This window comes from Humulus lupulus, chromosome 2 (assembly GCF_963169125.1).
Source record: "Humulus lupulus chromosome 2, drHumLupu1.1, whole genome shotgun sequence".
NCBI classification, from domain to species: Eukaryota; Viridiplantae; Streptophyta; class Magnoliopsida; order Rosales; family Cannabaceae; genus Humulus; species Humulus lupulus.
Genome location: NC_084794.1, coordinates 7,499,466 through 7,521,758, shown reverse-complemented (window position 1 = coordinate 7,521,758; position 22,293 = coordinate 7,499,466). Strand labels below are relative to the sequence as shown.

Here is a 22,293-nt window from a genome sequence, read left to right as displayed (position 1 = left end):
CTGCCCCGGAACGTACCGCTTGAAGCGGCTCGATGGTTCCGAGGTTCCGCGAGCCTGGAATGCGGAGCATCTCCGCAAATACTACCAGTAGTCCTAGGACTTGTCCCAGTTTAGTATTTACGTTGTAAGAAATGTACGCCTCAGGGCTAATTCCCTTTTGAACAATGAAAACAACGTGTGTAAAACGTCGTAAAGGACTATCGTCACCAAGAAAATGTACGCCTCAGGGCGAATTCCTTTCGAATTTCTTTCCCAAGTGACCCCAGACCCGTCTCCGCTCACTTGCGGGGGGTATCATCCCAGACACATTAAAAAAAAAGGGACCAAGCCCAAGGCTCGTCCCGCCCCGGACGAAACGATGTCCGGGGGTATATAATAAAAGGGACCAAGCCCAAGGCTCGTCCCGCCCCGGACGAAATGATGTCTGGGGGTATATTAAAAAAGGGACCAAGCCCAAGGCCGGTCCCACCCCGGACGAATGATGTCCGGGGGTATATTAAAAAAGGGGACCAAGCCCAAGGCTCGTCCCGCCCCGGACGAAACGATGTCCGGGGGTATATAATAAAAGGGACCAAGCCCAAGGCTCGTCCCGCCCCGGACGAAACGATGTCCGGGGGTATATAATAAAAGGGACCAAGCCCAAGGCTCATCCCGCCCTGGACGAAACGATGTCCGGGGGTATATAATAAAAGGGACCAAGCCCAAGGCTCGTCCCGCCCCGGACGAAATGATGTCCGGGGGTATATTAAAAAAGGGACCAAGCCCAAGGCCGGTCCCACCCCGGACGAATGATGTCCGGGGGTATATTAAAAAAGGGGACCAAGCCCAAGGCTCGTCCTGCCCCGGACGAAACGATGTCTGGGGGTATATAATAAAAGGGACCAAGCCCAAGGCTCGTCCCGCCCCGGACGAAACGATGTCCGGGGGTATATAATAAAAGGGACCAAGCCCAAGGCTCGTCCCGCCCCGGATGAAACGATGTCCGTGGATATATAATAAAAGGGACCAAGCCCAAGGCTCGTCCCGCCCCGCCCTGGACGAACGATGTCCGGGGGTATATAATAAAAGGGACCAAGCCCAAGGCTCGTCCCGCCCCGGACGAAAACAATGTCCAGGGGTATATAATAAAAGGGACCAAGCCCAAGGCCGATCCCACCCCGGACGAATGATGTCCGGGGGTATATTAAAAAAGGGAACCAAGCCCAAGGCTCGTCCCGCCCCAGACGAAACGATGTCCGGGGGTATATAATAAAAGGGACCAAGCCCAAGGCTCGTCCCGCCCCGGACGAAACGATGTCCGGGGGTATATAATAAAAGGGACCAAGCCCAAAGCTCGTCCTGCCCCGGACGAAATGATGTTCGGGGGTATATTAAAAAAGGGACCAAGCCCGAGGCCGGTCCCACCCCGGACGAACGATGTCTGGGGGTATATAATAAAAGGCACCAAGCCCAAGGCTCGTCCCGCCCTGGACGAAATGATGTCCGGGGGTATATTAAAAAAAGGACCAAGCCCAAGGCCGGTCCCACCCCGGACGAATGATGTCCGAGGGTATATTAAAAAAGGGGACCAAGCCCAAGGCTCGTCCCGCCCCGGACGAACGATGTCCACGCCAAGGCTAGAAACTTGGAAAATTTAGTTGGGCCTGGCCTCGGCCGTTGGAACCAGGACTAAAACCCCCTGCAATCAGTTAGTCGCGGCAACAAATCAAAATCTCCACTGAACAATGGAAGGAAGCTTTCTTAAAAGACAAAAGAAAATAGCAAGGTTTTAAGTTTAATTACAAGCCAAAAACAGTAACAAAAGTACAAGGACAAGACACGGGCCTACAACGCATCCGCCTGGAGGTCCGCATCCTCCCTCTCCTTGGCCTCGTATTCGACACACTTCGATTGCGGGTCAGGGAAGACGAGGAGGTTCATGTTCTTATCCTTGCACCAGGCCATATAGATGGCCTCGTCGAATGTAACATCCACCAAGTTATCAGCCTCCTCTTTCTCCTGGCGGGTCGTCTCATGCGGCGCCTTCTCCTGAAGCAGGGAGTCGCCCAATTCGCAGACTCGGGCTTTCAGGGCCCGGATCTCCTCCTTGTCCAGGGCGGACTGTGCCGCGGCTGTCTCCAAGAGCGCCGCCCTTTCATCAGCGACTCTTGTCTTCCGAGACAGCTCCTCTTCCAGCCCAGCCTTGGCGCGGCCAATCTCCTCGCGCTCCGCCTTCAGGCGGGCCACTTCTTCCTGGAGATGGGCCGTTTCCCGGCTCAAGGTCTCCTTGACAGCCTCCCTCTGGTTCACGGCCGCCTCCAGCTCCAGCTTGGCTGTCTCCATCTTTATGGCAAGCTCGGCTACTAGGTCGGCACTCATTTGGGACAGTAAGTCAACCTGGAACGAAGAAAAGTTAGAAAATAAAACCAACAAATGACGGAAGGAATATAAGTGAAGCGAACATTACCGCGGTGGCCTGGTGGCGGAGAGCCTGAGAGATGAACAGCACGTCCGGGTTAGCTATCGTGGCGTACCTCTTCAGCTGAAGGTTGGACATAGTGCTCCCAACCTGATCTAGCAAGTCAGCAGCCATGGGGGCGATGTCTTGGCCCAGCTTGGGGCGGAAGCCCGCCTCGGCGGCTAGCCAGTCTACGATCGGCTGGGGAGTGCTGAACTCGGCAGGACGGTCCGAGAACTCGACCTGACGATGGATTGTCAGGGCCTTGTAAGCGACGTCCCTCCAGCACCGGCCATTTTCCCAGGTTCGATTAATCAGCCGGGACTGTTCGTCCCGCAGGGCGATCTCCCCCTCCTCGAGAAGAGTTGGGCGGAGGGGAAGAACTGGCGGAGCAGGGATCTCCTTCGTGGTTAGCCGACTCTCCCCATGCGAATCCTCAGCTGTTTCCGACCGTGTCGTCCGGGGCCTCTTCCTGCGTTCCCCTTCCCTGGCGTCGTCTTCCGGGCCCCTCTTTCCTGAGCTCCGGCTTACGGCGTCGCCCGCCTCCAAATCAATCACCGGGACAGGGATGTCTGCAGTCGGCTCCACGGCCTGGAAGGGGACCACTGCCAGAGCCTCGCCGGGACAAGGCACTGACCCGGGTGTTTCACTAGTGTGAAGGGGCTCCGGGCCTGCCACGACGTTTGGCCTCCTGGCCGCCTTCTTGGCCGACCTTTCCTTGATGAGCCTCCTCATCTCGCTGGCCGGGTTAGACATATCAGAATCCTCTGCAAAAGTACAGGAGAAAGGAGTTAGTATAATAAGCCAGACAGGAAAACACATCAGTAAAAAAGAACAGCCCGGGATGAACCCTCATCTAGGCCCCGGGCGAGACTCAATTCCCTTAAAGCGAATGAGTGTATCTGGTCTCCTACGTCATCCGGGGTTAGAAACCCCCCATACTGGAGGAACCCGGACAGGAACATTAGGATCCCTGATCCTACAGGGACGGGAGATGAAGGCCTCATCTCCCCATCAGCCCCAAACGCGGGGTCCGACGGCTCTAGCCTATCCCTAGCTAAGTCCCCGACTTGGGGAGCATAAGTTAAGATTAAAGGGGAGTTACCTCGCCCCGATACACTAGCCCCGGAAGTCCCGGCGTTTGGTAGGGCGTCTTCGAAAAGCTCCTCCAGCTCTTCCGAGGTGGCCTCTTCGGCCGGAAGCTGATTCTTCTTACGCTGGGCTGCCGTGGCCCGCGCCGCTCTCACCACCTCGGCGATGTGGTCGAGGGCCAACTTCTCCCGGACCTCGTTGTCCTTCTCGCACGGGATGCCCCAGAAGCTCGGGACGACAATGGTCTGAGCGGCTGCCAACAACTCTATTAGCCGGAGGTTTTTATCATTGACATAGCCCCCAACGTCTAGCTCCTCCGCGGTCAGCTTGGCATAGAACCTCATCCTTTCCAGGAGAAACTCGGTAAGGGGGGTTTGAAGGAAGGGACCTGTGACCCGGAAGATACGATAAGAGGTGGAAGCGAAAGATGAGTAAAAGAGAGGGTCCGGGAGAATACTTACCCACTCGCTGGAAGTCTAGCAGCAGCGTGGGGTTCTTGTCAATAAGGAACCCGGATGTCATGAACCAGTAATGCCTGACATCCAGAGGGTGCTTCCAGGTGCTGGTTGGAGCGGGGTAGCCACTCCGCGGCTACAGCCTGTAAAAGTCGTCCAAGCTCTTGTTTTTAACATTGACTTGCGGCACCAACTTGTAAAAGTACAAGACTTCTGCCGGAGTGGGCTCCGCGATCTCCTTCGCGACACAAAACACCTTCCACCCGGCAAGCAGACGGTACGCTTGCGGTAGCAGTTGGAAAGGTGCGATCCCCACGTATGTCAGGAACCGCACGAAGTAGTCATGAAGCGGGAGCGTAGCTCCCGCGCTAATATGTCCGGCGCTCCAAGCCCCGAATCCATCCACGGACGTGTGCGCCCGTTCCTCTAGCCTAGCCAGGCGATTGTGGAAGAGGCCCAGAGTCAATTCGATGCCCAGCTTCGTCTCCAGGAGCAGCATCATTCGGTAGTTCCGGAACGAGTTGGCCGTTACGTCCATTTCCCACCTGTTGCCTGTGGGCGTCTTGGATCCGGGAGCGACTACAGGGCCCTATTGACCTCTTCTTCTGAATGGAGTGTAACACCCGTGGCCATGATTGACGATCTGGGAACAGAGAAAGAAAGACCAAGCAGTCAGTACCTAAACCCAAAAAAGTTGGTCGAGGTACAGGGAGTCTCCTAAGGACTGCTTGGAGTCCCGTCGGACCAGGCCCGGGACCCTGTAAAGCCCCGGGACCCTGATCGGGAGGGAAGGCTACTAAGGTAAGCATCCGAGCACGGTGCCACCCAAACCGGGCAGCCTCCCTAACAAATTCTAAAGCACAGGGCCTAGGTGCATGCATCTAGAGAGCATAAGTTCATAGAGTTTGTAACGGAATTAGAAAAGACTTACTGTGTGGTGTCGACCGCTGAGGCTGGTGGCTGTCCGACCGTAAGGATGGCAGAACTTCGTTCTTGAAGTGGCACAGCCGATACAGTAATTCGTCGACGGGACCAACCGAGATACACCGTCAGGTTGAGGAACGAAGGTTGAGGCTCTGGGGAACAGGCGGTGACGCAAAACTAGCAAACGGCGGAGTAGTTCGTCGGCGAGGTTGGACATGCAATGCTCTAACAAGCGCTTGGGTTTTTTCTTAAGCTGGTTCGAAAATGGAAAACTGCCAAATGTTGTTCTCTGGGAGTCTTTATATCAGCCCCCAAATTCGAGCCCACGATCCAACGGTCAGGTGCCTCTTCATCTGACGATCAAGAATCGCGCAGGGGGCATTTATGAGTCCTTTTTGGTCTGGATCCTCGACGTCTCAAATCCGACGGCCCAGGAGTTGCGAATGCTAAAGGACGCCCTATCCTACGGTCCACCTCATTCCAGGGACACTAATGATGACTCCCCCCCGTGCAGATGTGACGCCTCGTGACGTGCGCTGACCCCTAGTCTAGGCCTAGCGGTCTCTGGGAGGCCTAGGTGTAATGCCCCGGATTCCCTATTATGGTTAATGGCTGGATTAGTAGGCCGGGAGGGCCATAACTGTTTAATTATGCCATTAAATGTGTTTATGCATGTTTATGAGAATTATATTATCATATGATGTTAAATGCATGCATGTGAGTCCACATGTGTTTACAGGGGTATTCTGGTAATTTGGCCCGTTGAGGGTATAATTGAATACTTGTTTGTATGATAATGATATATTGTGAGACCACATTATAATGTGGATTGGTTCGAGTATTCCGACATGAGACGATCTTTAAACATGATTTATCGGTTTAGTCATAACAGGTTTGAGCTCGGGGCTCGGGGTGAGTCTCGGGGTGAATTTAAAGGTTATAGCGTTACCAGGGATTTTAGGGTAACGGGTTATGAAATATTGGTGTTCGAGGATATTGAAATTATCGGGAATTGGGAAGCGTTAATTATGATTAACGGGTTAAGCTAGAAGTACCAATTTTGCCCTTGGGGTGACTTTAGAGGCTTAAGATGACATAAGGGCATTTTGGTCATTTTAGGGAGGATTTATATGATGTTTAGTGGTTGAAGGCTGTAGAACAAAACAGAACAAAACAGAGGCTCTATCTTCTCTTCCCGTACACACCACTTCCTCCATTGCTTTCCTTGGGTTTTGAGTTCTTGGAGGAGATTCAAGCTAGGGAAAAACTTAAGGGCTGGGTTGAAGACTTGTGTTAGCTTGTGTGGAAGGTTCAAGACAAGTTTCAAGGTGAGTTTTTCCATTAATCACAGCTGGTACTCTGTTTTTGTTTATAGTTTTCAATTCATGTTCTTGATGTGGGAAGTATGAATCAAAGGAGGTTTTTGGTGTTAGTTGACTGGGGTTTGGTGTGAGTGAGATAAGGATGTTGTAAGGGGGTTCAATTACATGTTTGGAGGAGGTTTTATGATGGTTTAAAGGTCTGGTTTGAGAGGGAATTTCACAGGGAGAAAAACTGGTTTGTGTGGCCGACTTAGCCATTCTGGGCTGGGTGCCGCGGCACAGCTTTTGTGTGTCGCGGCCCATGTGCGTCTGGCAGATGGGGCTTGGGGGCGTGCCGCGGCATGGCTTTTTGGGGCCACGGCCCATAAGGCCAAATTTGCTAGAAAGAGGTTTTTAGCTTAGGGATTCAAACCATAGGCCTCGGGGTTGGACCTAGTACCCGGTTGGGTAGTAATTGAGGTCTCGGGGGCTAGGATTTGGTTTGGGAACCCTCGGTTATCATTTTTATTGATAAATTCTATATTTTGGTTATGACCAGGTGACTTTCGAGGATTTAAAGGTTGATCGTTCTCAGGGGTCGTTCATATAATTATTCTCACTCGAACCAGAGGTAAGAAAACAGTGTAAGAATATAGTTGCACCCTGTATAGATATATGGCATGTTTGGTTTGATATTTGAGGCATGCTGGTTGATATGTGTGGACATGGATTGCATATTAAATGCTATTGAACGCTGATTACCTGCTTGAGACATTGACTAGTCAGGGACCGACTCTAAAGTCGAGAATCATGCATTGAATGGCTCTATAGCATTAATGCCAGACCGACCCTAGGGTCGAGAAACTTACAAGCGCTTGCCTGGTCTACGACCAGATGATTTTAGCCAAGGTATATGACCCCGGTGACTGTCTGTCACAAGGCTAAGGGACGTTGTCCATAGTTTCGACTCTAGAGTCGTGAGGAAGGTTATGTTGGTGACCAATCACCATGCACCTGTCCTGATCAAGCTTATGAAAGAAATCACCTATCAGTTAAGCCCTGGTGACCCTATCGTCACATGGCTAGAGGGAGCGATGCTCATTACTGTGACTTTTGGCTATTGTCACCTATTTGTGGGACTGATAGTCCTGAGTGGTTATTATGAATGTTGTTGATATTATATCATGTCTTATTATGTTTTCTTGCTGGGCCTTGGCTCATGGGTGCTTTGTGGTGCAGGTAAAGGAAAGGAAAAGCTTGGCCAGCCTTGAGTGGAGAGCTTGGGCGATGTAATGTACATACAAGGCCGCTTGATCGCCACGGTCAAGGAGTTCTCAGAGGGACTAGGGGTTTACCCTATTTTTGCCGCTTAGACCGGCGGGGATTGTATATATGAACTGTAGCAACTCTTTTGTAACATGAACTACTTGTAAACATTTTAAAAAGGCTCATGAGCAGTTTACTTACTTAATGAAATGTACCCTTTCCTTTTTACTGGTTTTACACCTTAACCTGTTAACGACACTTAGATCACGTTTTTAGCCAAAGGACTCGGGTAGCGGGTCAAATTTCCGGTTCACCGTTCTCCGTAACTGTTATGGGGTAGCCAGGGCGTTACACTAGGCGACTCTTTGAGGCCCTTGCAACAATCACATGGCGACACGTGTGTCGTTTTTCTTAAAGCGAGCCAAGGGTAAACGTCCCCGGATCACGGTGAACGGTCCGGGCTGAGCAATCTGCCACTGCCACGGCCTTTCGGCCAAGCCTCCTAGCTTGGGCAGGAACTGGGGAGACAACTTGGCGAGCGCCACGAGGGTGATGCAACCCTCCTCCCGGCAAGCCTGGGTGAAGGCTTGGGGGGTAAGTGTTATCCCCATTTCCTGGAAGGGCTTTGGGCCTTCGCCCTGGCCCACGGTCAGAGGTCCGACCCGGCGTATGGGCCTAGCCCAAGGTCCCTTGGTTTGAGTATCGCCCAAGGGAATTGGTATGGACCGGGGACCCTAGACCGGGCCCATCTGGAGTGGTCCGGGACGTACCTCCGGGTTCGTCGTCACCTTGAACGGTCCCGGAGATGTCCAGAGCGCCCGGACTGTCGCGGCCTATGCGTCCCTATCCCGGAGCCTGGTATGGTCCGGGCCCGAGGTAAATGGAGCGGGCCAATGGTAAACGGACCTGGATCACCTCCTCCCCAGTTAAAGGGCCAGGCGTCCAGAATCCTGAAACCGCCTCATTTCGCGTGGGCATTGTCCCCCACTTTTCGCCTGTAGAAAAGGTCGCCTCGGGATTGCCCCCAGGTGTGTCAGGACTGCGCAGCCAAGTACCCTGACCGGTCTTGTCTCCTGAATCAGCCTCGTGACTCGAAGTGGTCAGAGCCAAAGCGCCGTTTTGTCGGGCGAAGGCTTGTGTCACAGGTCAACTAATTGGGCCTTGGCTGGTTTGAATTTTGTGTATTGTATACCTTTTTATATTGGGCCCCCACTAGAAAGGCCCCTTGTGCACATTCCTCTGATGGGCCCGGGTCGGATCCGGCCCAGACCCGGTGTCCCCCTCAACTTATAAATATAAGCTGTAGAACAACGTAAAAAGAGAGAAAAAGGGGAGAGGAGGCAGAAACTCTGTTCAGATATAATTAGAAAACTCCATTGTAAAAGCTTCTTCTAGCTCTAATATATGGACTCGTGGACTAAGGCTAGTTAACGCCCCAACCACGTAAAAACCTCGTGTCGATCTTCCATTTTCATTATTATTACTAGTAAATATCATTCATTAATATAGTTGCCGAAAATCTCGGTTAACAATAGTATAGATCAATCTTGCTTACTATGTGGAGCTAGCACTGAAGATATTCAACACCTATTCTTTAAATGTACATACAACAAGTGTTGCTTGCAGGCAGTGAAGAAATGGGTAAATTGGCATGTACAAACAGATCAATATGCACAGGTGTTTCAGTGGATTACCAAGGTGAAGAATTTGAGCAAAACCAGAAGGAATTTCCTCATGGCTGTAATTACTGCATTAATGTACCATATTTGGAGAGTGAGGAATGATGTTTTATGGTCTCAAAAACTATGGTATGCAAACCACACAGTGGATATGATTAAAAGAGATATTAAAATGAGAATGTATATGTTCATGCCAAAAAAGGAAAATTGTATAGATAGGGATTGGTTCTCAAAATTGTAAAGCCTTCCTCTTCTTTGTAATACAGTTGGGGCTTTAGGAGTAGATTCATAGGAAAGTTGGATTTGTACATGTTGATTTTGAGCAATATATTGATTCTTATTCACCAAAAAAAAAAAAAAAATTCATTTTTTTGTGCTCCATTTCCTTTTTTGTTTTGTCTTTCTCATTATACTTTTCACACATTTATACGTGGTTTTACACTAGTCATTTATTAGTATACATTAAACTTATATAAAATGTAATATATACATATATAAAAGATGAGGCCTCTTATGTTCGGAAGCTTTAGGCAACTGACTCACATGTCTTAAGGTGAGGCCGACACTGCATCCACCATTTGATTTTCTAATTCCACCAAACTTCCTTGGGAGTTAAAAATATGCACACAACAACTATAAAATATTATAGCTAATGAAAATCAAATTCAAGATTTGTAACTCATTTAAAACATCAATTGGTGAATATTTGTGAGAATTACAAAACTTTTAATCATCATTTCTTAAGAATTGTAACTCCGTTCTATATGTTACAAAACTTATTATGATAATTATTTCTCAAATTGTAAGTCCACAATATATGTTACATTTGACAAAATAACATTTGTTTAGGGCTGATTGAAGGGTGGACGCCTTGGGCCAAGGCCCCTCAACCCAAGAGCCCATATATATATATATATATATTTGAGTTTTTTTTAATAAGCATCTAGACTCATTCTCTATAGTGGAAATTAGACCCGGTACTCATTTTAAACGATCCACTTTAATTTTTACCCACTATTTTTAACTCTTATTTTAGTACCCAAATTTTCAATTAATTTACCCATTATACCCCTTCAATTACATGCTTTTTTTTTCTCCTTAAACACGCTACAATTAGAATGCATTTACAATTTAACTGTAACATGACACATGTTAGGACTAGTTTTGGTATGTTTTTAAGGCGTGTTTTTGATAAACAAGTTTTAGACTTGTTTATCTATGTGTTTTTTAGGTAAAGTATTAGGTGTTTGTTTTGCTTTGTTCTATTTTATGCTGGTTTTTGTATGTTTTCAGGTGTCGAAGGGCTTAGGTGAGTTAGGTGTGGAAACATGATGGAAAAATTGACAAAATGACAAAAATTGGTGGAAAACGATGTTTCGGAGCACTTCCTGCGACCGCAGGAAGGGTGTCTTGCGACCGCAAGTCTAGAAGAGAATTGGCATTTCTAGAGCACTCCTGCGACCGCAGGAATGACATCCTGCGACCGCAGGATATGTCTACAAATGAGAAAAATGCTGATTTTTATTTAAGGGTGTTTTGGTCCTTTCATGTTTAAAAAATCGCTAATTAGGTTTAAATTACGATTAAGGAGAGAAAATAAGGCACTTTTTGCAGACCTAGACTGATAGAGGAGGCTGAGGAGTGGATCTATCATTTAGAGTTTCTTTTCTTCTCTTTTTATTTTTTAGTTTATGTTAATTTTAGGTTTATGGATTTCTTAGTGATGTTTATGAACTAAATTTTGTTTAGGTTTTCTAATTGACTCTCTTGAAACTCTATTATGATTTAATGCATTTATCTATTTCTTCTTCATCTAAAATCTATTCAATTTGTGTTTATTGTGTATGTAATTGACTGCGCACTTTTTACATATGATTTATGAATTTGAATCAAAATCTGAAAAGTGAGATTTGAATATGCTAAAATTGAATAGACATATATTTCAATTTAGAACTAGAGTATCAAATTGGTTTATGTGATTTAGGGTTGTATTCATTGCTTCCTATTATTTGAATTGACCATAGAAATATAGGGAATTCACATTAGGTTGAGTTTTCTATCTCTTAACTCGAATAGTTAACACTTTTGCATGCCTATCATTTCAGTGAGAAGAGTTTCAGTAGTAATTGAATTAAAGAATAATAGAGTGGATAGTAGAGAAGATTAGGATTCCTAATTGTTTCATAGTGAATTTAATCCTTGTGTTCTTTTTATTATTTGATTTCTGCAATTTTCATTTATTTCTGTTTTCTTATTTTCAAATTTCACAAATCTAGTTTTCATTAGCCAAATAGAAACTAGAAATTAATTATTTGGTAATTGATAAATCAGTCTTCGTGGGACGATACTCGTTCTTATCGAGATTTATTACAAATTGCGATTACGTATACTTGCGTAACTTTAATTTTCGCAACAGTTTTAAGATGCAATTTTAGTCATTTATTTGGTTTTGTGAGATATTATGCCAGTGTTTATTGTGTTTCAGGATTAAGTGTGGTTATTAAGGAAATAGCTTGAAATTGGAGGAAAAACGCTTAATTCTTGAAGAAACGATGTTAAACGGGTTAAGGAATGGAAACTAGGCGAAACCGGGGGTCGAATTGATGATTTGGTGAAAAATTGGAATTAGAGCCGCAGCTCTATGGTGTAGAGCCGCAGCCCTAAGAGTTTCAGAGAAGAAGAAAAGAATCTACCAAAATTAGAGCTGCAGTTCTATCAGACAGAGCTGATGCTCTATTAAAATCATAATTAGAGCTACGACTCTATCAGACAGCACTGCAACGCTACAAAATCCAAAGACGAAATCTAGATCGCAAAATGCATTAGAGCTGCGGCTCTGTCACATGGAGCCGTGCCGCCAGTCCGTATGGAAGCCAAATTTAGGGCATTTTTCAATGGCAATTTTTTCCTTTCGCACATAATTAATTAGGGATTATAAAAAGCTTTCTTAATGACATTTTTAAGGGTAATTGGAACGATATAAGACGACTGGAGGCGCATTGTGGAGGATTGCAAGTGGAATCAAAGAATTCATCACAATTTTCTTCTTTTCTACTTTGAATTTCTGTATTTTGGATGCTTTTTAATTCTTCTATGGTTATTATGAATTTCGTCATGAACTAAACTCTTTTTCTAGGGTGTTAATGGATTCTTCTGAAACTTTATATTGAATTAATGCAAGTTTTATGATTTCTATTATATCTTGTGATCTATTCGAATTTATGCTTAATGCTTGTGATTGACTGGCCATCTATTACATGATTTATATGATTTTGATTCGAAATCTGAGAAGTGAGAATTGATTATGTTGTAATTGAATAGACATAGATTTCATTATAGGACGAGAGTACCTATTTGGTTTGTGTAGCTTTAGGGTTATCTTGCTTAATGCATGTATTATGTTCATTTACCACAGAGATGTAGAAAATTTACATAAGGTTGAGACTTATATATCCTAGTAAGAATATAAGTTACTTTTGTTGACCTGCTATCACGAGAGAAAATTGAATAGTGTTGACCCTCGATTTGGCCAACGATACGGAGTCAAAAATACGACAGGAAATGAGATAATAATTAAGAGTTTAATCTAATGGTAAAGAATAAACACAAATGATTTATAGTGGTTCGGCCCCATTGAATGGTAATGACCTACGTCCACTTAGTGCTATTATTAATATTGAATCCCAATGTCGTGATCAAATAACTAGGGTTCTTGAGTTTCACAAACCTTAGGAGAATTACAACCAGATGATGGATAATCTCACTATATGCTCTCTCTTTCAATATTCAGGAAAAATATTCAAAGATCAAAAGTCCATTCCTTGAGCTATTTCATGCATATTTATAGGCTTAAGGGGGTTACATGAGCCAATGGGCCTTAACTATCCTTAATATCCGTGTATCAAGATAATAAAGAGGAAATAATCAACGTAGTTATTACAAGATTACAATCTTTTAAGGAAATAAACCGAATCATACGACCAGCCTGGTCGTGTCTAATAGTCAGGCTTGACGAAGCAATGTGTAGCTGGTCGATCACCGAACAACACCGCCTTATTTTGACTCTGCTACGTGTCAACCACGTGTGAGAAATCCTTGCCACGTCATCACCAACCGTTTTTGGGTAAACATTTGCCCCCCAAGTTTACTTTACTGTGACCAGCATAAAGTAAACTTAGGAAACTGACCCTTCGCTTACCCCACCAAATCTGTCAGAGCCGCCCATGCCTTCTCGAAAAAAGTAACCAATCATGTCCAATCAAGTCTTTTCGGTTTCCCAAAAACTTGTCTAACAGCTATTGCACTTCCCCATACTTTGAAAAAAATAATTCCATGATTACCTCTTTTATGGCGCTACGATCACTATAAATAATACCCCCAGATCACATTTTTACTTTTTACCTTTCACTCGCCTTCTCTTCTTCAAGAACTTCAACCTTCAGAGCTCAGGAAACTCAAAAAACCTTGAAGTGTTCACTGCTGATTTAAGGAATTTTCGCTCAGACGCTCGAAACATTCATGCTCATACTCTATCTTTCATCCAAGTAAGTTTCCAGAATCTTTCTGTCGTTTGAGATGCCATGTAAAACTTCCTTATGCCTGTTTTTATCTCTGAACTTTTGAATGTTCTTAGCTGAGACTGTTTTGGGGTAAATGGACATATTGATCGATGCTTGATAGGGTAGTGATATAATGTTTTATAGGAGTTAGGAATTAGTTTGGTAGTCGAGACTGTAGATTTAGGGCGTAAAATCGAAGTAAAAATTCTATTTTTAAGCTAGTTGAAAAACTGGGTTTTTCCCTCCCTCTCGGAGTCGAAAAAGTTTTCTCTGAAAAACTTTTTACTTCTGCTTTTAATCTGTTTCTCAAACCGCTTGTAAGAGATTTAATGTTTTTGCTAGAATGTTGCTGGCCGTATAAAAGCTTAACTTTTATACGTGAGCAACGTTATTCAAACTCTCAACACAAGCTTTCAGGCTTTAAGTTCTCATCTCCCCCTTTTTCTGTTCGCAGTTTTTCATGCAAGATCCGTGGGGAGGTGAGAGACTTATTGACGACGACTTGCTAGCCCAATTGCTCAAGGACGAGGAGCAACCGTCGTTGCTGGTACCTGAAATTCCCTTTTCTCGCGCCACCTCAAACACTCCATCGACCCTCCTCCAAAATATGGGTCGAGTAAAATCTAAAGCCCAGAAAAAGAAACTTTTTAATCCTTCAAATCAGCCTGCTCCTCGAGCTGAAATTCCCTCTACCAGTGGTCGAGAAAGAAATATCCCCAACCTTAGCATCCAAACTCACGCTCAACTTCGAAATGCCATTCAACCAGATGTTGAATGGTACGTTGCCCCTCCTAGCCGAGTAACAGTTAGGATGATTGTGAATTATATAAAAAAATACGGACTTCCTGGGGTAACCCTAGTCCAACCTACCAAAGACCAACAGGGGAATTTTTCTGGAGGTGCCTTCAGCGCCTGGTCGAGGTCCAACATCGAGGCAGGAGCGATCCTGCCTTTCCATCCTTTTTTCCAAGGAGTGGCCAACTATTTCAGGGTCGCTCCTTTTCAAATAACCCCCAACAGATATAGAATGCTTTCAACATTCTATATCCCTTATAGCCATAAGAAATGGCCTGTCCCCACACCACACGAGGTCAACTATTTGTTCGACCTAAAATCTAACCCTAACCAAGAAAACACGGGGTTCTTCCACTTCTGTCACCAGGAAACGTCTCGTACTTTTTTGAGTGACACAACCTTTATTTCCAATGTGGGGAGGTACCACCTTGAGTACTTCTTGACTACAGACATGGTTGCCAACAACCTGGCCTTCACTCAAGGAGGCAATATTTTTACACCCCTGGTCGTTTATTTTTCTTTAAGTTTTCCTGCATTTCCCTTAGATTTTTAGCGCCTTTCAGGTCCATGGCTGCGACCGGCTCCCACACCAGACATGGAAATCCGATCAGCCCTCTTGGCTAGTATGACTGACGTGGAGAAGAGCGTCAAGCATCTAGGCACAGAGGCTAACCTTAGGCTGGTCGGGCTTTTGGCATCTCGCCAGGATGTGAGGGAGTCAACAGCGGGAAGTGCCACTAGCGAGGAGATTCCCGAACAGCACCCAAACGTGTCACAACCTAAAAGGAGAAGGATGACTGGAGTGACAATCAGGGAACCCTCCAGCATTCCGCGAGCTGCCGCTCCCCCTGTCCCACTGGGAAAGGGGAAAAAAAGCCACCGAACCTTCCGCTCCCATCGACGAGTCTTCAAATGAGAACGATACTGTTTTCTCATTCTTAGATAGTTTGCCAATTCTCTGTCACTTATTTGACGAGGATGACAACTTTAAGTATACTCCAAACTTAAGTTCGGATTTCTTCCAGGCAGTAAATAATTCAGTAAGTAATGTAGCGACCAGTAGTTGTAGCACGGGCACTTTACTCATAATCTCTTTACTTTCGTTTTTAGTTCCATCTATATATCTTGTCTCACTGTTCGTATTGTTCTTTTTTGTGCAGATATGTCGTCTGAAGACGTGTTCAAACATTACAAGGCTTCTGTTGCTTCCTCAGGCAGGAAGAAAGACAACAAGAGGACTCGGAGGGAGAGCAGTAAAACAACCTCAAAGAAGGCCCGAACTGAGGAACCTCCAGCCACTGTTCCTTCGAAGGAAAACACGCCACCTCCATCTCCACTCGAGCAGCCGGCCTCAACACCTCTAGTCGAAGGAACAACATACTCATCATGCCTTTCACGATGGTCGTTGAGTACGTCCCTTAAATCATCATCCCTGCGTCTCTGCTCGCTAACTCCTAGCCGATCATAGACGTTTTGCTGCCTGGGTTGCCCCCCAGCGTTATGGCTAGCTGGCCTATTTTCTCTAGGTGGGGGGCTTCTGCCTCCGCCTCTTTCCTCATTCCTTCAACCAGCATTCCCTCTGCCAGAGTCAGCTTCATTATAATCGTAGCCGTCTCTAAACTGGGGCCGACTACGGCGTGACCAACTGTTCACGCTATTTCTTCCTCGGGGCTGGAATTTCCCGAGCATCAGGGGGAGGCCTGCGCTGGTCGTTGGGACCCCGTGCATTGTTATGTCGTGGGGGGCCCCTGGCCGCAGAGCCTGGCTCGATGTTCCTTCTATTGGCAGAAGGACGCTGTCCCCTGCTCGGTGGATTTGGCTCTTCGTCCCCTGGGCGTCTAGGGCTGCGGGGCGGCTGCCCGGCCTTATTCTGCCTATGGCGCTGGGGATTGCCTCGACCAGGCTGAGATGGAGGCTACTGCTCAGGATCCCTAGCTGGGACATCATCCTGAGCCACAGGTGGCTGCTCCGACCTTTGAGGGCTTGCTGGCTGGAGTAGAGGACTAGGATTGGGAGCTCTCTAAGGCGGCGCAGTCGGTGGCTGATCTGGCTGAGAGGCTGGCACAACCTGACTCCGAGCTAATTAGATGGCTGCTTCAAGAGCGGCCATGGCATCCCTCTGCCGACGGTCCATGTCCGGTTACCGTTCACTCAGCTCCTGGCGCTGACGTTCAATTTCTCTCTACTGCAGCGCCATTGTCTCCGCAACATTCTCCTGATTGGCCCTCAGATTAGCCAACTCGTCCTGCAATACCCCTAGTGTTGCCCTCAGTGTTTCCGAATCTAACTCCTCCTCTTCAAACTATAAACGTGGTTCATTCTCAGCCACATTTGGGGGAGGAGGTTGGGATGATGCAGCGCCAGTGGTCTCTCCAGCTCTCTTGGATGTCTTTGCCATTAGATTTTCTTACATTTTTTTTATCAATCTCTCAATGAAAGCACCAGAATGTTGACCCTCGATTTGGCCAACGACATTGAGTAAAAAATACGATAGGAAATGGGATGATAATTAAGAGTTTAATCTAATGGTAAAGAATAAACAAAAACGATTTATAGTGGTTTGACCCCAATAAATGGTAATGACCTACGTCCACTTAGTGCTATTATTAACATTGAATCCCAATGTCGTGATCAAAGAACTAGGGTTCTTGAGTTTCACAAACCTTGGGAGAATTACAACTAGACGATGGATAATCGCACTATATGCTCTCTCTTTCAATATTCAGGAAAAAGATTCAAAGATCAAAAGTCCATTCCTTGAGCTATTTCATGCATATTTATAGGCTTAAGGGGGTTACATGAGCCAATGGGCCTTAACTATCCTTAATATTCGTGTATCAAGATAATAATGAGAAAATAATCAACGTAGTTATTACGAGATTGCAATATTTTAAGGAAATAAACCAAATCATACGACCAACTTGGTCGTATCTAATAGTCAGGCTTGACGAAGCAATGTGTAGCTGGTCGTTCACCGAACAACACCGCCTTATTTTGACTCTGCCACGTGTCAACCACATGTGAGAAATCCTTACCACGTCATCAGCAGCCGCTTTTGGGTAAACAAATAGTATAATTTGTGTTACTAAAATATAAAGTGAATGGTAGATGAAGTTAATTTCCCTAGTTCATTTAATTATTGAATTCTATTTCTTTTGCTATTCTTTATTCATGCAATTACGTTCTTATTTCAATAGTTTTACTTAATTCTTATAATCAAATTATTGTTAACCAAATAGAATATTAGGATTAATGATTGGTACTTGGTAATAGTCCTTGTGGGTTCGACCTTTCTTACATTATATTACTTGTTAAACGAACACGTATACTTGCGTGTAGAAAATCTATAACAACACATATAATACACATTACAACAACACTTAGAACCATGTGCTCAAATAAGGGTAATTTGGGAAGTCTCATGATAATAATGGGTAAAGTTCAACTAAATATATTTAGTGTCTAATTTTAGTTAACTACTCCTAAAAGTGGGTAGTTCTCAATTTTTCCCTTCTCTATATCCCAATATAGACACGCCAATATTAATTCCTCTTGTATTACCAAAGATCAAGCTAGACTCATCCCAATATTTTTCTTTAATGTTCCAACTGTTGCCACGCTAATGACTAATTAACTAGGATTTTTTTTAAATAATCAATTACCATATATATACCTTTCAGCTATCCTATTCTATACACATTATTGTTTATACAATTTTCTCATTTTCTATATCTTATATGCTTTAAAATATGCTATTGGTTTTATGATTTTGATTTTGAGTACAAAGAAAAGTGAAAGCATATATAGAGGTACACATACACAATCAACTCTTCCTTTTGTTTTTGTTTTTTATATGATAAATTTTAATATTATTGTTGACATATATATATATATATATTTATATCTTAATTTAAATTTTGAAGTATTGATTTTTTTAATAGGTTAACACACTTGCTTTTGCTTGCTATAAATCAAGGTTATATCTTTCTTTCATACACTTATTATTATTATTAATTATCCTTATATGCAATAATTTAATTTTTTATTGAATTCATTGTGATTTTTTTTGGTACTTAAAATTGAAGCATGTCTAGTAGAAAATATCCATCGGGTTATGAAAAGCTTAAGAAAAAAAGGAGAGTAGAAAGTTTAATTGAATCTCAAAGAGGAGCTTTAGATAAGTTTATTATCACTAACAAAAAAGATGGAAGTAACTCAAGTAAATAAACTAATGAACAATTACATTTAGATAATTTAGGAGATGATGAAAAATGAAATGTGATGATGTGATGGTTGATGAAGAATGTCAATAACGATGATTTAGATTATATTTATGATCCGGAAAGATGGGAAAATCTTGATAATAAATTAATAGACTTATTAGTAGAAAAAAGTCCAATTAGAGTAATTGAATTCAATTTCCCAAAGGATGAAAATGGTAGACACTTTTCTACTTATTATATAAGAAAGTTGTCAAATGGAGAAAAGTATGATAGAAGGTGGTTAGTGTATTCAAAATATTACATTAAACATATTATAACAATTAAATAGAGAATACCTATTTGAATTTGTGTCACTCCCAAATTAAAAAACTACAACAAACATAAAGTTAAACAAAAATAAATAAATTATTTAATTAAAATAGAATATTTATTTAAAATTTATATGACACTAATATAAATTTAATAAAAATAATTAATAAATTCTATAAATAAAGCTAAAAAAGAATATACATTCCACTTTATTTGTATCTAATATATATATATATATAATGATGGTGGATGAATAATCATTAGATTTGGTTAAATGAAAATGAATTTATAAAATATTAGACTACTCCAGTTAATAAATAAATGAACTCTTTTGAAACGGAATCCCATTAGTTAATTAATGCCTAAGCAAGGTATTGAACAGTTGTCTGAATACAAACGGTGAAGTAAAGTATATATGCATTATCCCAAACCGAAAAAAGATAGCACTTTTGAATTTCACAAGTACAGAAAAGCTCTTAAATTCGAAACTAGCCAGTTAGATGCAAAAGTTTATACTTACTCAGTAATTTAGTACTAAAGTGAAGGTCTTGAATCGACTATTTTAATAATTAATAATTCGAAACTAGCCAGTTATTAGATGCAAAAGTTTATACTTACTTAGTAATTTAGTACTAAATTGAAGCTCTTGAATCAACTTTTTAATATTTAATAATTGATGAAGTTGTACTTTATTTTCTTTTCTCGTTAATTAAGTGAAGACAAAGCAATACATATTCCACATTAGAACATATCAATGCAAGAAGTCCTATATATCATGGTGTTACATACATCACTAAAATAAACGAAGTATTTCACTGATTCTAAAAAAGAAAGAAAAAAAAAAGAAGCACGAGTTCCGAGCAAGAGATTGCCATTTGTGGTATGATTTTTAATTTTTTTCAACACAAAATATAGTTTTCAATTTTCTTTTCTTAGCCCTTTTATAACACTTATGCATGACAGTTTTACATTTATACACAATCTCACACACTTTTGTTTGTTTGTTTGCTCTTTTTTTGCAATGGAATAATTGAAGGTTACATACGAGGATTGAAGATTCAATGTCGAATAAATGTGATGAAAACCATGAAATTATAGATGTCGAAGCATTGGTAAGTAGTAAGTTCGAAAAAGAGCTATCTGGTAATCTAGTAATGTCTTCTCTATGCAGCATTTTCAGAGTCCCAACAATACTTTCAAGGCACAACACAGCTGCTTTTACACCAAATGCTTTTTCCTTTGGCCCTTTCCACCATAACAGTAAGCAACTCAAACCCACCAAGAAGATAAAGCAAAAGTACTTGCTTGACCTTGTCTCTCGTCTTTCCAAACCAAATCCAAATGTTGATCCAAATTTGTTGAAGAATTTCACCAAAGCCATTAATGAGATTCAGAATAAGGCTCGTCAGTACTACGCAGGGCCAGTTGATGATATGAAAGAAGAAGAATTCTTAGAGATGTTGGTGCTTGATGGTTGCTTCATCATAGAGCTTTTTCGTAAGAAATCATATACTCATCTCAGAGGAACAGATGATCCAATATTCACCATGCCTTGTTTACTCCAATTTCTCTACCATGATCTCATATTGCTAGAGAACCAAATGCCTTGGTTGGTTCTTGAAACTTTGTTTGAACTGACCAAAACTAGAACAACTGCTACTCCATCCATAGATGAGAACATGCCTCTTGTTGCACTGGTCATTGACTTTTTTGGTAACATTTTCTCAAACGAATCAATTCCCAGGAAGCCTCTTTTATGTGCCGATCCTGATCCAGAATACAAACACATTCTTGATTTGTTGAGAAAGTCATTGATTTTGAATTCCTCTACTATAGAAAAACAAAAAAGTCATCAATGGGAGCCAATGCATCCAGCTACAGATCTTTGGAATTCTGGGATCAAATTCCAGGTAAACACTCGCTCGCCTTCTCTCTTGGACATTACATTCTGCTCCAAAACAGGTGTCATGTTGATCCCAGAGCTGCTCATTCAAGAGACTACTGAAACAGTGTTTAGAAACCTCATCAGCTTGGAGCAGTGTTGCCCTAATTACGAGCCCATATTCACTTCTTATGCTTTTCTCTTGGACAACCTCATCAATGGTAATGCGGATATTCAAATACTGTGCAAGAGTAAGGCCATTATTAACTGGTTGAACATTGATGATGCTACCAAACTCTTTAACAGACTCTACATCGACACTTTTGTCAAGGAGTATTACTATTACCCGCTCACGAATGAAGTAAACAACTATCGTCGTCGCCACTGGCCTAGATATCGAAGAGTGCTTACGCGTGACTATTTCAAGCACCCTTGGGCACTCATTTCAGTCATTGCTGCTTCTATTGCGCTCATTCTTACTTTTTTACAGACTGTGTTTGCCATTATTGGAAAAGATAAATAAATATTATATAGCAGTACCTTTGTACTTGTAATCTTTAGTATTTGTATTTTTTCTTTTCTTTGATTTTGTAACCTATTCAGTTTTTCATTACATTTAAGTCAAAGAGAATCGGATCATCTTCTTTAGAGGGTGTATTCCATGTAACCCTGTAAAAATATTTATTTGAGGCAAGTATTGTGAGTAATGCAAATACATGGGTTTAAAAAAAATAGGACTTTTAATTAACTGAGATTAAATTTTAATAAGGATTTTCAACTAATTTTATAATAAACCAATTGATATTATTGTTAAATTTAAATTGGGATTATTTTTCTTTTAAAAATAAATTGAAATTATTATTACTCTTCCTGGAGAAAGAATTTAGCATTAATTGAAAAGAGAGAATTAAAAGCTCTTTAAATTCATTTTAATGTTGTCAAATAATTTTATTAATAGTTAATTAAATTAGATGAATAGTTTTAAATTAATTAATAGGACAGGAACGAGACAGTATTACAGGACAGCAGATTTTTTTTCCAATATATATAGCAGAGCTCATTTTCAAAATTTGTGAAAAGTGACACCTGTACACTAAACATTGGCTAAACAATAACAGAATTAAATATTAGGTAACTCAACAGTTAATCACAGCTAATCATGGTTTAACATTAAGTATTTGATTTCATCTCAAAGCTCAAATATAATATACCTCCATTTAGTCATTATCTGATACCATATATAATATAAGAATGTTTCAGAAGGCATGTACTAGCTCATCGTTGGAAAAATCTTCTAGTCCAGCGTCAAGTGACTACTCCAGGTAAAAGGAAAGAAAAAATTATATAAGGGTCATTTGAATTTGAATTGGT

At 42.6% G+C, this 22,293-nt stretch overlaps 1 protein-coding gene across 1 annotated transcript; it reads left to right on the top strand.

Annotated features, from left to right (window-relative positions):
• Nucleotides 1-19,739: 19,739 nt before the first annotated feature.
• On the top strand, nucleotides 19,740-21,672 carry LOC133815812 (UPF0481 protein At3g47200-like). The gene is made up of 2 exons (XM_062248605.1): nucleotides 19,740-19,920; nucleotides 20,077-21,672. Exon 2 carries the CDS (start codon nucleotides 20,102-20,104, stop codon nucleotides 21,443-21,445), a length of 1,344 nt encoding a protein of 447 aa, XP_062104589.1. The 5' UTR covers nucleotides 19,740-19,920; nucleotides 20,077-20,101; the 3' UTR covers nucleotides 21,446-21,672.
• Nucleotides 21,673-22,293: the final 621 nt, after the last annotated feature.

Bases quoted from the DNA above. Each gene is read 5' to 3' on its own strand.
- LOC133815812 (XM_062248605.1), top strand. From the start codon at position 20,102: ATGTCGAATAAATGTGATGAAAACCATGAAATTATAGATGTCGAAGCA.